The following is a 17687-nucleotide window of genomic DNA, read 5'->3' as shown; positions in this document are numbered from 1 at the left end:
GTTACCAGCTTATTTGTAATGTGGCATTCAGATTCCCAAAGAAAAGTTCAGGAGTTCCTTAACCACTCCTTGCCCAGGAGTTCATTAATGTCATTAGAAATAGAGTTCTATTTTTGCAATGTCCCTCAAATCCAGGTACTTCCATGTTGCCTTCTAATGACTTAAAGTACAAACTAGAATTGTATTACAGGCTTTTAGAGCACCTAAATTTTTGATGCTTTCAGAATTGTTAATACAAGAAAGCTCTTTTCAGAGTAGTTCTGTAGGAAAGAGATTTCATTTGAGACAGAAAATATCCCTTGATCTGAGTGTTCTGTGCTTTAGCTTGTCATATTAATTCAAAGACCGTGTGAAACAGTTTCAAGCATTAAAGACTATTATTATTCCAGCATGTAATAAAAGAAATGTTATACCATTTGTGAGCACATATACGCACTATAGTTGTGCATCCTCCATACACAAATAGTATTAAAAAATATCTTGCCCTGTGGAAGTGTTCTATGGTGTTGGTTTGGGTTTTTTTATTTCATATTATGACATAAATAGATGACCTTTGTTTATAAAGCACCCACTATGGACGGGTAACGGTAGAGAGCACCAATAGGCACCCTGTAGGGTGAACAAGCAAATTCAGCACATAGAGAATGATGTGCCCTTCCCCTAGCCTAGCAGTGGTTAGAACACTTATTGGTAGAACTTTGAGCAGCCATCAACAGCTATGGAATTGTTTGTGGGAGTATGGACCAGTCTAATGTAAGTGTCTTTTAAGAGGCTGATATGAAGAAGCTATGAATTAAGGAATTATTTTGCCCAAATAACTTGAGGCATCTGTTCTGTTGTCAGGGAGATTTACTCTGTAAGTGTTAATTTGCTCTCGTTATCATTCCATCTGTAAGATATTCATATTTTGCATAAAGTACATGCTTGTGTGGTAGGAATTAACATGCCTAGAATTATTTATCAGAAAGTTAGTGTTGATATAATTGTTCATTCCTAAAATAACCAAAGCACAGAAGATGAAGAGGCAACCTACTGTAACAATACTGAAATGCTCATCCTGCATTAACTTCCTCCAGTGGGACAGACAATGCCTTATCTTGGCTCAGCAAGATTGCTGGGGTCTTCCTGTTTTGTGGGTGTTTTTTGTTTTCTTTTTTTGTAATTTATTTTACCCTGGGTTTAGTTGGGTTTTTGTTGATTTTTGTTTTTTGGCAGGGGGATGGAGTTTTTTTGTTTGTTTATTCTTTCCTTTTATAAAAAAAAAATAGGTTGAGTAGTGTCATCCAGATATTTTATGTAAAGGTAGCTTGCAGTGCATGTGTGCTGCTGTCTAGCATTTGGGGCAGTTCGGTGACTTTATATTTCTGTGGTGCAAATAAGTTGCATGCGAGTGATGTCGCATGCGAGTGATGTCTCTTTATGAGCTGGTTTCTTGTATGAGTTAAATATTATTTGGCATGCTTTTCTTTTAAATATTGAATTACATCTTGAGCACAGAAAAGCAAATCCTCAGCACTTTTCTTAGTCCATGTGAGTTGTCATTCTGATTTGTATGCTTATAATGGGTGTTTCACTTAGTGGAGCGTGGCAAGGGGAAGACATTACCATTTCCTGTCACTACCTTGAAAACTTTCTTTTATTTTGATACCTTGGACGTGTCTAGCCTTAGCATTAACAAATTCATAGAAGTCATATTCTCATGGAAGAGGTAGTTCATGAGCAGAAAAGAGTTAAGAAAGTCCTATCATATTGGTGGTTATATGAACTAAATTTGAGCTTTCCTCATGTAGTTTCTCAAGTTGTTCTAGCTGCTTATTAAAAGGCACTTGGTGAGGATTGATGGTCTTAATGTAATGAAGTTCATTATGGACTCCGACAAAGTAAAGAACAGATTGTCTGAATTTTGGATTCTTCTGTGAAGCTGGCAGAGCTCTGCAAAACTGGAATGAACTAGTTAAGGCCACAGAAGTGTGGTGACACCTTCGGTCCTTGTCCTGCTCTAGTAAACCATAGGCACCATCAACTTCAAAGGGAAAAAAGAAATAGTGCAGAAGTTCTTTTAGAATCCACTCTGTGCCTGACTGCCCAGTTTGACATCCCAGTCCCTGCACCCACAGTTCAGTGTGGGTTTTGGGGGACCTTTGGGTAGCAGTGATGCAGGGTCCCACCTTCTCAGAGCCCAGTTATCATAGTGCTTGTGGCAAGATACTGACTCTTTAGTATGGAGGTGAAGTGGTGTTGGTCTTTTTTGCCACTGTAGTTACATCATGCCTTTTAAAGCCTAAAGCTCTTTGCGGAGGCTGCTGCTTTTGTCTGCCCTTTACTGCTGGCTTTCCTACAATATTCTTACAGACTTTCTATGGACTTCTTTCCCTGTCCTCCTGTTCTATATTGTGAGGTGGTGCAGGCAGTACTTAAAGTGCTCATATTTTAGTAGAAATTTAGGATGGGTACAGTGTTTCTTCCTTTTTCCTCCCTGCCTTTCCTTCCTCTACAACCTGCAATTGCATAGGGAACTGTGGTGATGCTTTCTTTTTTTGCACTGAACTTTCTGATCTGATGGTGCTTGTGACTGCTTTCATTCTGCTAACAGGTTATAATTGCCTGTGTTATGTCATGAGCTTTTTCAAGGGCTACTGAAAGGGGCTGCTGTATCAGCTCTCCAAGTCATGTTTGATGCAGTAACAGAAATGGGGACAGGGGAGTAGCTGGATGTGTCCTTCAGTCTTGAGTTTGTCTTGTTTGTTGTGACAGTGCACAAATCTGAAGTTACTGGAGTGGAGAGAATAACTTTCCTATTTTATTTTCAGCTGGAATAGATACAAGTTCTCAGTTGCCATGTCCATAAACTAATTTCTTTCTCTCTTTATTTGCAGTTACGTTGTCTCATATCACACAACTAGTTCTGAGTCACAACAAGCTTACATGTAAGTATATTCCTGTATTTAGACTTCATTACAGGCAGTTGAGTTGAAAAGATGACACTGTTTGATATTTTTTTGTAATAGAACACAATGTCACTGTTAAGAGTACTTCTTGGTTTAGTGCTTCATTAAAAATAAAGAAATTGAGGATGTGACTTAGCAGCCACATTCAACATGCCTTTTCATCTTCAGTACAGATCTGCAGTGTACTGAGAATTCTCAGTCTTTTTACCAGTTCAGCCAGAAATCCATTTCCTACCATGGCTCCAAAGTCCTTATGTTTAGATGAGGACTTCTGAAATTTTTAACTGTACCAGAAATGATAGAGTTTGCATTTTAGTGATAATTAATTTGACTGAAGCAAAACAGATTACAGCTCCACCGCATTATGTCTATACCCAAACATATGTGAGCAAAACTAACTGAATGTAAGCATCAGGCATGGGAGTCAAGCAGCATACTTCTGTCAAAAAAAAAAAATCTTCTGAGTGTAAGTTTTCTCTTGCTTGTACTGCACACACCGCCTTCAGTTATTACCTTGTGAATCCTGCTTCCCACAGTGAAGAAGCCTTTAAGTGAGGTGTTGGTAAATAGCATGTAATGAGAGCAATGTAAACATGAAATGTAACTTGGTGGAGGCAGATATCAGGCTGACTTTTGCGAGGCAGAAGTGTTTGTGGGTTTTGGGGGTTTTTTTTGTTTGTTTTTTTTTTTTGTTGTTGTTGTTGTTTTGTTTTGGTTTTTTGTGTTTTGTTTTGGTTGTTTTTTTTTTTTGTTTTTCGTGGGGTTTTTTTTGGGAGGTGTTGTTTTGTTTTGTTTGGGGGTTTTTTGGTAGTAGAATGCTTCAGGTTTATCCATCAGTGTCTTGTTGAAACATTCCTGCTTCTTGGTTGCTGAAATTCAAGCAGTGAATTTTATCTCATATTGTTGCTGCATCTTCTAAAGAGAAGTGTCGGTTTTGTTGATGTTCTTGTTGTTGTCTGCTCTCTGCACATGCCAGTGGATTTCTCTCTCAACCAGTCCTTCCGTTTTTGGAACTCAGTTGAAGAGTGTATGAAACGGGGAGGGGAATGGAACCACTAAAATGGGTTTGTGTTGATGAGAGGACTGGTTAGGTGCTTTAGCATGTACCCAAGGAAATCCTTACAAATTGAGATAGATTTAAAAAAAACCACAAACAACCCCCCCCAAAAAACAATCCATTAAAACCCAACCTACTGAACTCTTGCACTACTTGCTGCATGAGCTGGAAGGTAGTATGTTATTTAAAACATATGAATTAATGCAAAAATTTCACTAAAGGCTCTGAGCATTTGCAGAGGATTAAGCATGAGGAAAAATGTAAATATTCTTAGATTCTAGTACTTAAACACTTATCTGGATGCAGTTTATTGGGTACTAATGTGTAGCTTAAAGGGTTTGTAGCAGTAAATAGATGAAACTATGGGGACTGAATGGCTGTAAGAAGTATGATTTAGTTATTCTGGGCCTTGCTTCTAGTTGTGTAGTGTCCTCTAGATTGGCATATTGCTATTTGTTTTTGTCCCTATGGTAGTTTTCAAAGAATCTCAACTTAATTATAGATGTGACCAACAGTTTCCTGCCATCTATCAGGTAAATGATGATTCATGGGTAAATTGATGGGCAAATCGAGGCAGGAAAAATCCTTACCATCACTACTAAACATGCAGCTCTGTCACTGGTTTAGGTGGTCATGAAGTTACAAATAGCTGGAAGCTGGGAGAATGTTTTGAGAAAGATTGTGGTAAATTTTCTTTGAGCGTTTTGCCATCTGGCATCTGTTATAAGCCACTGATGGAGTTGGGCTGTGGGGCCACCCAGCTGGTGGCTTCTGTGTTCTCTCAGGTACTGCAAGGAGATGCCTGTCTGAACTTGAGTTGCTTGAAAGTCAGGCAGTTAATTTGATCCAGCCACTTCAGCTTTCTCTACAGACTTGGGAGGGTTGTGGTCACCTTGAGATAACAGTTCATTCTGCACACCTCTATCTAATGCTTGTGGTCAGACAGCTCACCCACAGTTGGGTACCTGGTGCTGCCAGGCAAAACTTCTCTCTGATGCTCTGGTATCTCTGTCCGAGTAGCTGCATATCTGGCATAAGGGTGAAATGAGTTGTAAATGTTACTGTTTGTAGTCTTGACTGTTCTTTCTCTGGGATTGTAAAATTCCTACAACTGTTGACATCTAACAAACTGCATCATCTCTTCCACATGACACCTTACAAATCTTAAACATAGCTAAAGGATAATTTCAGCTGAACACACAACTGGCTGGGCAGGTAGTAGGTATCTGCCTTGCTCTGAGGAAGAGGAGACAGGCTGAAACTCCTGCACAGAGACTCGAATCATGGCAAACTTGGCTTGGTCAGATCAGAGCTTGGGGAGGGGTTACATTCTTCAGCATGAGCACCAGAATAAAAAGCTAAGTAACTAACCTATGACCAGCTATGAGTCTTAGCTGTAGACCTGACTTGGAAAGATATGGTAATAAGGGTGTCCAAGAGGGATGTGTTTAGGTTTACTTCAACTATTCAAGAGTATACTCTTTCTTTAAAGTAGTTTAAATTTTCAGAATACCAGTTTAAGGACTACCACTGTTATAAATTTGTGTTATATTAAACCTCAGCCTTTAATTACTGTTTTCTTCTAAAGTAGCCATTAGGTCAGCAGACTGCAAATATATGGGTTCTCTCAGCCAAGGAATTCTGTCAGCCTTTCTAATTGCTGTGTTTGGGTTTCTTTTATGGGAAGGTAAGACCACTGCTTCTCCTGAGAAGTAACTCATTGAGTCTGAAACTTACTATTCTTTCACAAATGGATGTTGACACTTAAATAGACAGCACACATTTTTAAAAGGCTAAATTTCAAGTTCATTTTCTCATATTTGACACTGTTGACCTAATCTTTTAAGCTATGTAATTAATTGTCTTAGCAGATTGTTCTTAAAATGACTAGGAAGCTGATGGCAGTGACACTTGACATGCTACACTAAGGTCATATTAGCATCTTCTACTAGTTTTCTGCCATTTAAATGAGTGTTCTGCTTGCCTTTTTTTTTTTTTTTTTGCTGTTTAGAGTAAATATGTCTATCTGGAAGAATAGATACGGGTAGAAGCTGGATATGCATATTTTTATGTAAACATACTTCATATTTTTGCCAGAGAACTATTAAAAGTAAGTTAAGTTTCATTAGCAGGTTTGCACTGTTAAATCAGTTGCACTGTTAAAGCAGTTTGCACTGTTAAATCCATCATACTGCTCAGAATACTTTTGTGGTGTGGCTTTTGTTAATATTTTTAGTGTGGCCTTCTTACTGCATGTATGTGTCTAAATCATTCACAATCAGATGTACTCAAGTCCACATTGATTTTTTCTGGAGCATATTAGGCTGAATTTTTTTTCAGCTATCTGGTGCTGTGGTAATGGAAGAGTCTTGAATTGGCTTTTGCTCTCGGTGCCTTCTGAGTCTGTCCTTTCCTGCTTGGTGAGAACTTTTTGTGCTTCAAAATCAGAAGCAAAACTCTGGGGAAAGATAAATAGCTGCAATTCTGCAGTCTTTTTGAACCAGTTGCTGCTTAAGTGACAAACCTGTGATGATTCTGCTGTGGAGTCTCTGCGAAAATCCAGTTGAAAGCGGAGGGAGAAAGTGAATATTTGTGCTTTCTTTTAACATAATGTAGGACTTGTGTGACAGTGTCTCTGTATGTTGTACTGGGAGGTTTTTGTTACATCATTTAGTGATTTAAAGCCTTCTATCCAGTATACAGCTGAGAAGCAAAATTCAAGACAGTCTTAGCCTGCATAGGTTGTCTGATCCTGACCCGGGGGTCTGTTTACCCATTGGCTATCATCAAAATAAATGAAATAAAAGTCCGGGCAAATGTTCCTCAGATTGGTGGAAATGAGCAGCTGAATGATAGATATCTGTCCTTCAGTGTGGTGGATTACTTTGGGTAGATGTGACCAAGTTGTCTTTGTTCTGTGTCATTTGATGCTAGCTGAGGGACATACAGGTGACCTTCACCTCCTGCTCAGTGGGATCATTATTAGGACATGCATAGGGGTAGGGAGTTAGGGTAGCTGTGCTGGCGGAGCATGAAAGGAGTTGCAGCCAGAGGACATACTTTTGTAGAAAACACACTTGATCAGTTTGGTCAGTCACAAATATTGTTTCTGAATTGTATGTGCAACAGTAGTAACTTTTATGGGTATCCACTCTCCTGTTTTGTGCATTTATGCTTAGAACTGCTTCACTCAAGTTCAAGTGGAACGTAGCTGGAAGTTGGCAGCAATCTTGGCCACTTGCTCTTTCTGACACCTCTGTGTGGGGTGCAAGTGAACTTCAGGTGTTGTTACAGATCTGCACGTTCTGCAGAGCCAGGTGGCATGATTCCTCTCATGTTACTGCTCCATGGAGTGGCCGTGCCAGTCCTGTGTCAAGGAATTTGTCACAGAAATTCTTGAAATCAAACTTGGTCCTACTTTGTTCAGAATCCTTCTACTCTGGGTCTTGCCCCCATATTATTTCAAGCAGTGTATCACATTGTCTTGAGGGCTTAGGGTTTGTGATTTTTTTTCTTTATAAATTGATTGTGCTAGAGCAACAAATGGCTACCTTTGACTGGAAAAAAGTGCCTTTGGAGGCTGAAGTCAGCAGGGTAGATTAGGTTTCAGCTTTGTTGCCACTAGATTTGTAAGTGAGCAATAATTGGAGTAGAATTAGCAACAAAGAAACTTCCATTTATAAAGGGAACTGTTAGAGCATAAAAAATGTGACTTATGCCTTGCCTGATGGTTTTTTTCCTAGCAGACCAGCTTTTGTGTCCTATTTTGCCATTAAGTATGAAGTGGTACTGAACATTCTAGACTTTAGAGAGCTAGGCTAGCTCAACATTAGTCTCCAGCTGCTGAAAGCATATACAAAATTTCACACTTTAATATAGGATGTGGAATCCTTACTTGGTGTGCTGACGAAGTTTTGGCAATTAAAATCCCTATACTACATCATGAATAGGAAGAATGCTTGAAGAGCTTTCAGAAGCTCAGGTTAACCAGTCCCCCCCAGGAGGGCACAGAGGGAAAGATGTGACTGGAAAGCAAGCTGGGATGTTAAAGGTTACTTCAGTATTGACAGCAGCTAGTGCTGGTCATCATCAATATGAGTGCAACTATTACACTGCCACCTTGTCGTGTTTTATTTTCACTTATTTCGGGATGTGCAGTAAGTTTTTGATGAACTATAACTACGCTAACAATTATTTGCCTTACCTACCAGCAGTGATTAATTGACCTTGTAATCACTTGGAGAAATCTATTCGGAGATTCTAGCTTTTGTGTCATTATTTGCTTGTACCTGGAGTGTTCCTGCTGCCTGTGAAGTACCAGTACTGTATGGTTTGTCCATTAGAGGTCACTGTTTGAATACTTTTAGCGGTTTGTTTCCTGGGAAGAAGCTCATGCTCCTGGTAGCTCTTCATCCTGCCTGGTGGGTGGTGGTGGACAGTAACTTAGTTTTTGCTGTTCTGCTCAGTCTCCTTAACCTCAGGTGGTCTGTGCTCACTGGTTTCACCATATTCTTGTGCTACCTTTAAATTTTCTCAGTAGTTTCCTGCTATTCAGAGGTCATGCCTGATAACTTTTCTATCCTTTGGCTCTCGTGCTCTGATTCCTTACCTACTATTATCAAATGTCTAAATGATAAGAGATCTGGAACAACTATTTTTTCATCAGACCTCTCCTATGTTACCTAATGTCGTTTTCTCTGTCCTCCTTTTTTTCCTGAGCTGATGTCTTATGCTGTTCTGTGCACTTTCTATTGCTTTTCACGTGATTCTCATGTAATCCTTTATTCATCTTTAGTCCTTTCCTTTTTGTGAGGTGACTCAATAGTTTTTTGTTGCTGGTTCCCATTTCTACTCCTGAATTTTGTTGGAGTTCACTTTCTGATCCTGTCAGAATACCTGTGTCTCATTGATCATGTTCCTTTGACAGCCATGTAGTCACCCTTTATCATCCTTTTGCATTTTGTCTTCTTCCAGTAGAGCAGTTCAAAACTTTACTTTTTTTTTTCTGCTCACACGACTTACTGCTTCTTTTCTCTGCCATCTTCTAAATTGTTTTGCGCTCTGTATGTAACCAGTACAGAAGCTTGTCAGTTCATTGCTGTTAACCCTCTTGACTGTGTCCTGGGTCTTATTTAACATGCTGCTAAAATCTCTTGGTTTCATTTTTATATTAGGACGTCTGCTTTCTGAGTCACCTTTCTGGCTGTAGTGGATACCTGGGTGTATGGGAGGTATTCCAGAGACAAAGCAACACTGCATCTGGCTGTCCTGAATTCCTTCCCAGTCTAGCTGCTCTGTCTTCTCCAGACTGCTGAAATGTGTTAGGGTGTTTCCCACTGGTATTGTCTGACACTTTGCATCTTGCCTGGTATCAGGTTATTTATATAGCAAACTTGCTGACCTCTGGAAGAAACAAGATGACTGTATATTCTTTACTCTTTGTTGCTTCTTGTAGTCTCCTCTACTTTGCTTCTGCCTCTGCTTCCTTCTGATAAGTCATTCTGTGCTGTTGTGCTGGCATGATACGCCCCAAAATGGTGCAAGTAAGCTGTCTGTGTGGTGAGACTAGGGTTGTGTCCAAAGCACAGGAACTTGTGGCTGACAGTGGCCTATCAGCAGTGCTTGGGAGTGATGCTTTAAATTGACAGTAAGCCTTTTATTTTTGTTACATATTTTGATTTGGTTTTACTTTATATTTCTGATGCAGGGATCTCTAAAGGGAAATATCTTTAGGAATGAAGTGCAAAGGGGGACATGAGAAGGAGGGGAAAGGAGATTCTTCTACATATAACTTACTAAATTTGTGATATCTGAGTTCTGCAAAAATGTTAGCTTTTTTCCTTCCTGAAAAAAACCCCAGACCTTTGGTTCTGAGAAAGTACAGATGGTAGAGCATTTTATCTTTAAATAATATAAATTGTGATTTTAGGAAGCTTTGGGAGAATGAAACAGAATAATTTATGAAAGAGTTTTGTGCTGTAATGGTATAAGGGTGCATGCTGAAACTACCCAATTTATGCATAAATTAAATTGTCAAGTTTGTGCTGTATGGCAACAGAGTCAGTTTTACATTGTAAATAAAGCGTCAGTACTAAAAATGTAGACAGAAATCACTTGCCTTTGAGTGCTTCAGAAACTGTTCTCTTATTAAAGGCACCTGCAAACATATTAACTCCTTTTTTTTTTTAGTCTCGATGTTTTATGACATGTTAGTACAAATTTCTTGTGTCTTCACTTATTTCCCAATGGCTTAAATTAACTGTAATTTTTTTGTCCCATATAAATTCTCCATGTGTATGTACAGATTGTAATGGAAAATGATTGGAAATCCTCTTGCCCAGATCCAGACTATTTTGAAGTTGGCATTTTCAAAGCTAGTGGATGGTGCAAAAGGGAACTCACTTTGTTAAAGAGCTTAATTTTGTATTACAGAATTTACTGTTTAACAAGCCAAGTGGAGTTTTTTTTATGCTAATATGGAAGCACAGAGACAAGAAGGTAGATTTGGTCTAGATTGAGAGGAAACTGGATTTAGTTTGATATACTTGGGTTTGTACTTTATTTTTTGTGTATTCTTTTTGTTCTTTTAGTAGTGAGGTGTGTTGAAGCGGATAATGACACAGCTTTTCCCTTCAGACCACTCACCATCTGGCCTCTTACTTTTTCCATTGATGTCTTGTGACATAACCCTTGGGGTGAAATAATTTCCTGATCTTTATGTGATGATGGGCAATGTGGTAACTGTTGCTCTTGACTCAATATCTCCCATAGTTGGAAATGAAATGTATAGTCAGCTGAAGCCTGGGGGAAGGTAAGGCAGAGGCACAGGGAGGACTGTGCCATACAGACTGAAAGATGTGGCTTTAAGTACTGGGTATAGGGACCCCAAACTAGGAAGGAGCTTAATTAATTTCCATTTCTGAGGACTGGAACAAGGAACACATGTGCTGACTTTGCTTTTGAGCAGTGAGCTCTTTTACTGCAGCCTCTTCTGTGTGTGTGTTTAGAGGACAGGCTGGTGTCCCCACTAAGCAGTGTCAGCACAGCAGACGGCAATGCTGAATTGGAGGAAGAGTCAGTTGATTGAAGTAGCAGTGAAAAATAGTTCTGTGTGAGTTCTTAAAACCATTTCAGTGGTATAAAAAGTGTAAGCTGCTAATACTGCCCAGTTAATGCAAACTGAAATTTTGAACCATTCTTTAGATACGCTGAAAGCAGAATTCTAAGCACTGCTAAGCACCCAACAACATGAGTATTTCTGAGTAAGAGAAGGTAACCTTCACCTTTGAGGTTAACCTATGGTGTTGGTTCAAGGCCTGGTGTTCAGGACATCTGTTTACTGGATCAGGACAACTGCAGACAACATGTTTAATAGACTGAAGTGAAGAGAATATTGAGGAAGGGAAAGGTGAACATGCTGGATGAACTTCAGACAGTTTGATTTATGTAAAGCTGGCAACTGTGCAGTAGTGTAAAATTCCGAAAAGATCATGCCTAAACACCTGAAGGAGACTCACTGAGATTTAGTGAGAGAGACTGTTTGCATTTGGTGGACGCCTGATAATCCTAAATTTAATGCTATCAACTCAAGTTCTTTAGTCCTGCAGAAGTTATTTATTTTAACCATTTCCTGCTGTTGAAAGATCAAAACATACAGATAGTCTGACCTGTAACAAGGGCACATAGCCTGTGTACTTCCAACTTTTTCCATAGTATACTGCATGAGGTGTTTTTCCTTCTGACTTAAAAATAAGACAGCAAAGCATCTTGGCTGAACTGTGCACTCCTCACAAAATGGTTATTGAAGCTGAAGATGCTGTGATCCACTACAGTATTTTCATGTCACATTAATTCAAAAAGCTTGGCTAATACTCTATTTTCTTCAAAATTATTTGTGGAAATGAAGGGGCATGCTTATATCCACATACTTATACTCATCCTTATTTGCGCTGTTCCTTACTGCTGTAAAAAAGCATTTTTGTGAGTTATTCTGATGTGGTTTCAGTTCTTTGCTGTTAAGTGATTTATTTTCAACCTAGTAACACCTTCCTAACCTCAGCCGCTGGTTTCTGGTATCGTTCTTCAAACTTTGAAGTTCATCGTAAGCTCTCTTCTCAGAGAAGAACAGATTTGTCCTTTGTCTTCGCTAGATGTCACTTGATTCCCAGTGTCCTCTCAGCCTTTCTTGTGCTCGCTGCACTTCTCCTTAGCCACTTCTCTGGCTTCTAAATTAGAACTGTTTATTGATAAATTGCTTTGTTAGCACAGTAGCACATTAGTGAGCTATAGTAAAATTTAAACATATTCATAAAAACAGTTTCATAACTGAGGTACTTCTGTGGATAATTGCAATTAAAAAAACCCTGCTGGTTTCTGGAAGGAGCTGAAGATTAGGGAGACAAGTTTGTTTTTAATGTTTTCAGAGTGAGGAAGATTAATATCCATCTTTGGAAGAGTGGAGGGAGGGCAAAAGGGGAAACTTGAACTACATAGTGTGTAAATTAAGTACTGTATGCTTCAGTTGGGATCAGGATTCTCTCCAGTTAACTGCCAAGTATGATATCAGCATGCCTATGAATATTTAAAATGAAAACTGTTGTGTTCTCCCTCAGCTAATTCCTCTTTCATTTTGGTGAAGCTGATTGCTTCTCTCTCAGTATAACAGAACCCTTGTCAAATTAATCTAAACATGACTCCAGCTCTATGAGTACAGTTATATTGGATGCACAGAATGCATTATATATTTAGTATTCTAAATTCTTCCTCCCCCGTGAAATGTGAGTAACATTTCATGCCTTTATGACCTTTACACTAAGGGATCCTTACTCATGAAAAGTTCCTGCTGACACTAACTGGATTAGCAAGTCTGTGGAACTGGGTTTATTGTATTGTACAGCCCACAGGTTTTACTTTGGGCTTAAAAAGTGGGTTTTTGCTCTTGGCAAGAAAACCTTACCTGAGATCCACAGTGCACTGATAGGACTCTCAAAGGTCTGTATTGAGTTCTCTTTACTCTGTATGACTCTTGACCAGCTTTTAAGCGGAACAATTTAATGAGAAACTGGCATAGTCTTATAAATCTCTTTTCTGTCAAGTATTGCTATTTAAATAGCTCTTCTGGATAAATATTCCCTTAGAACCTGTAAAGGTCTGGAGTATTACTGAACATCATGTTCCTAGGTACTGCAAAATTACTTCATTAAGTAGAAGAAACATTCTGAAAAAAACAGGGTTTGTGCAGCCTGAAGTTTTTGAGAATGTGAATGCCAAAGGAACTAATCTTATTTTTAAAAATTAAAATTCTTATTTCACTTGATGTCTGTTTCAAAAACCATTGAATTCAATGGAGGTTTTCTATAGCCTTTGAGTCATAGTTATTAAGGAGATTGCAACCTTACTCATGCACATTTTTATGCATGAGAAGGTATTACAGATGCCCTTCTCCAACCAGCAGTGGGACAGTGTTTATTTTGAACATAAGTTAAATGGTTAAAGAAGTTTACATACCATGTGTTCATCTCATGGAGACTAACATTTTTACTCAGTCATTTCACTTATCCAATTGGGTAGTTTATTGTTTCTTGTCACTTTTTTTCATTTGAGCTTCCTTATCTAAAAGGTTTTATATTTTATTTTTAAACTGTAAAGAAAGTTTTGATATAGATCTCTTTTACCAAGAGTGTCTTCAGAAATGTTTAATTTAATGTTGGTCCTTACTAAATACAAAAAACTACCAGACTAGATTTCATCTTTCAAGTAAAAGGAAATGGAGACTTAATTTTGCAAACACCCAAGTATGTTTACTTTTAAAGTAGCGAGGATCCTTGTTGTTTTCCAGGACTTCACAGGTGCTTTAAGAGAAATAATCTTGGAGATTATTTTAAGAAATAAAGACTTTCTGAAGCCTGTGCATTTTCAGCTGCACAAAGACCTAACTGAATGACAAAGGAGTGGCAGAGTTAGGAAAATAAAAAAATAATAAATCTGCTTTTCTTATCTTCCTTTTTCTGTGTTCTTCCTCCTTTGTCAAAGGTTGAGTATACAAAAGGAACTGGATTTGGATGTCAATTCTCGGTAGTGGTGTGAGAACCTTTTGACTTTCTGCTTTATGAGAAAGGCACTTAATTCCGAGCTGTTGTCACTGATTTGAATGTTCTTAGTATGTTGCTTTGCAGGGTAGTTTGTCTTGGATGAAAGGTCCTTCTAGCCCAGTATCTGTTCTCCAACAGAGGGCAACATCAGACCTTGATTGTGTCTGGTTCTCAGTGTGGGAAGAGAACTAAGGCCTAGATTCAGGATACTCTAGATGCAGAGTTATATAGGCATTAAATAGTAGCATTTAGTCCTCCTTATTTATGTTTCGGAAATAATTTTGTAACTTTTGAACACCTGCTGGTTATGTAGAAATAAAATGTAATAACTCACCTTGAATGAAAGGTTGCTCTGATGAGAACATGTTTTAGTGTCTAAAGAATTGCCTCTAACTTCAGGGCAAAAAAGACTATAAATGCTTTGAAGAATAACAAGTTGCCAGTTCTAATTCCCTGAAACATGAACAAAGTCCTCATATTCCTTGTAAGCAGCCTGTAGACCCTGTCTTTCACTGTCAGCCAACCTCTTGAAATCAAGGTGAAGTCTACAGCTGTCACAGTGAATCACCGTATGCAATTTCCAATATTGAACAAGGGGATGGAAGCTGCTCCTGGTCTTGTGAAGTGTGACTTAATATGAATGGGGCTGCATGATGTGACTGAAGCTTCACAGGAGAACACAAAGGGATGGGGCTGCCAAATTTTACTAGCATTTGCTGAGGGGGAGTTGTTAATGACACTGGGCAGCAGATGGTCTTAGAAGAGTTGTTAAGACACTGTGGATCGTACTGTAAATATGTGGGTGAATGGAACCAGGATGCTGACAGTTCACTCTCACAGCTCATCATGAGAAGGTGACTCGAGTGGAATTCAGTATTGCCAGAACATGAATGTCTGGGGATTTGGCAGTCTGCTATATATCTGGGAAGAATTTTGCAACATAACAGTGGGAAGGTAGTTGGGTTGTGTAAAGTTCAGAACAGAGAACATGATATGACTAGTCAACCTTGCTTGACCACCACTGATCTTTAGACCTGAAGGTATTGAACCTATGCAGTTTAGCTACGAGAACAGTACGGGAGTTTCGAATCTTCTCATTTTCATTGAATACAAGAGAGCATTCATTCATATTACAAACGAATCTGAATTGTTGAACCACAAAATAAGCTGTTACAGAAAAAAAGTCCTCTCTTTTCCCTACCAAAAGCCTGGTCTTGACCTACTTTTCTGTTTTTCCTTCTCACGAAATAGCTCCATGCCCTCCATCCAAACCCAAAAGTACAATTGTGGATTAGGGCTTTTCATTTTAATTTAACAGAGTGAGACACGAAGTATTTCATTCAAATCCTTTGCTGAATAGCTTACCCATGCAGCTTTTAGTATATCTTGGAGAAAATAATGATATAAAGTATCCTAAGTGTGATTCACAACATAAAATACAGTATTGGGGGAATTATACAGATATATCAGAAGCTGTGTAAGGGCACAGCTCCTGTTGTTCCCTAGGGACACTTACTCATACCTGTGCCCTGACAAAAGAAAACCAAATTGAAAACCTCTAATAAACTAGCCAGTGGTAGCTGAGTTTTGCCCCGTATTTGCAAGTGAGATAATCGGGTAGAATTCCAGATTCTTCAACTGTGTAGTGACTCATTGAAACTAAGGTTCTCTTTGATGGTGGGATCTTCAGTGCAAATGTAATCTTCGTGAACAAATCTCTGGAAGCTGTTTTCTTCCTGTCTCCTTGATGTCTGCATGTCATCTTTTTCTGTGTAGTTTCATGGGGTTTTTTGGATTTGTGTGTAGTTTTGTGGGGTTTGTTTTTGTTGTGTTTTTGTTTGTTTGTTTGCTTTTTTTTTTAAATAAGGAGGAGTGTTCACCTTCTTCCTCGAAATGATTCTTTATCTCTCCACAGTCTCTTAGCTTAAGGCAGAAGAGAGAGATAAACTTAAGAATTAATTTATTCTAGAATGGGGAAACAAGCTGGTTTGGGCAGGTATTTGAAAGAATATATCCACTAAATCTGTTGCTTGTTCAAGGTAGCTCAGTACCTGGGTCACAGAATCACAGAATGTTTCAGATTGGAAGGGACCACAGTGGGTCATCTCGTGATGCCAATTTGCAGGTTTCTTTAGAGGAGTGTAACCTCTTACACTGTCAAAAAGGCCAAAACCTTCATAACAAAATTTTTATTAATTGCCTCAATTGTATAACTTAAGGCAAAATGTGTTTGGTCTCTGTATTGTTTAGTTTAAAACTTAGTATTTGCTAGTACTTCTGATTCCTAGTCTTCATGAACATAGTATCTGAGAAGAGCAGAAACATGGTTTGCCTGTCCATGGCATATCATCAAAGTCAAATTATAAAGTCTAATTTCTGAAATGAAAACATTTTAATATTGGTAATTACTGTTCTGGTGAAATATTGAGACTGGAAACAGCTGAATTATGTCAATTAAAATCCTCAGTTAACTTCTGTTAGGGAATAATTTAAAACAGCAGTAGTAGTGCATTACTCTTTACTTTCTGAAGACACATAATTCTCACTGTCATTGAATTACAGATAGGCATGGACTTGTTGGAAAATACTGCAAAGGGAGGTCTTTTACATATTCAGATTTACCTAATAACTTTATAAAAAAGTCTGCTAAAAGCCTCCTGCAATGAATATGACCCTCAACAGTAATATTTATGTAATGTAATTAGAGTCTTCCTTAGGGATCCCATTATTGTTCACAATGTAATCAGACTTATAATCTAGTAAATGTGACATACTGTAATGTTCTGCTTTGTAAACATTATTGACTCCATTTTAAGACTGAGATTGCCTCATACCAACAAATAAAAGAAAATCATGGCCTCATAAAACCTTCTAATTATTTAAATGTGCACTCTGCAGGTTCCTAATGCAGTCAAAGTTGAGACTGAACCAAGGTGAATACTGAACACAGGTGCAGGCTTCAGTGCAGGTGACTTGCCAACCTCCTTTACACCTCAGCTGGCTGCTTTAATCTCACTAAGTTTATGGGGGAAAAGATGCAAATCTGAATAGGTTTTTAACCTCATTAGCACAGGCATATTCATACTGTGCTTCTGCCTTATATTTCATGTTTCTAGATAATAACAACCAGCTATTGATCTGTTGGTAATCCACTGTAGCCATGTGCGTGTATTGATCAGTCTATCACTCAAGGGAGGTAACTGAAAATAGGCTTGGCTAAACAGTTCTTCTTTTAGGGCTGAACTTAATTTTTTATAAATTTTGATGTATCTTAAATGACCAAAAACTTGGATACTAGATTATTTAAGCAGTAAACAGAACGGGCCATTGCTAAAAATGAGGTTTTATTTTGTTTGTTGCTTAAGACCTTTAGTACAACTGCTGTCTTGGTATAACTACTTGTATCATTCATTTTTTTTTCCACTTAAATCATGAAATGATGTGAGTCTCTTAGGCTCTGCTCTTTTGAGACCTGTCTGTGCTGCATGAACTGAGATGACAGCCTGTGCCTGTTTGTTAGTCTATAAGAGCATTTGTTGTCCTTGTCTCTCTCTCTGCAGTGGTCTTTGTTAGTCAAAATATCTTACAATT

The 17687-nt window shown here is 38.4% G+C and overlaps 1 protein-coding gene across 3 annotated transcripts in view; it reads left to right on the top strand.

Moving 5' to 3' along the window:
- The window catches only part of RSU1 (Ras suppressor protein 1), a 104795-nt gene that overhangs the window by 9925 nt on the left and 77183 nt on the right, over window positions 1-17687 (top strand). For all 3 annotated transcript variants that reach the window (XR_001875178.1, XM_017817198.1, XM_017817199.1), the window contains exon 3: window positions 2877-2927. Coding sequence is in view for 2 of the 3 variants with exons in the window: in XM_017817198.1 (XP_017672687.1) it covers window positions 2877-2927 (51 nt within the window). In the remaining variant the exon portion in view is untranslated. The remainder of the gene's footprint in view (window positions 1-2876; window positions 2928-17687) is intronic.

Source organism: Lepidothrix coronata, unplaced genomic scaffold (assembly GCF_001604755.1).
Source record: "Lepidothrix coronata isolate B3197 unplaced genomic scaffold, Lepidothrix_coronata-1.0 Scaffold59, whole genome shotgun sequence".
In the NCBI taxonomy this organism is placed as follows: Eukaryota; Metazoa; Chordata; class Aves; order Passeriformes; family Pipridae; genus Lepidothrix; species Lepidothrix coronata.
The sequence above is the reverse complement of the archived record's forward strand: the minus strand, read 5'-3'. Positions and strand labels throughout refer to the sequence as shown.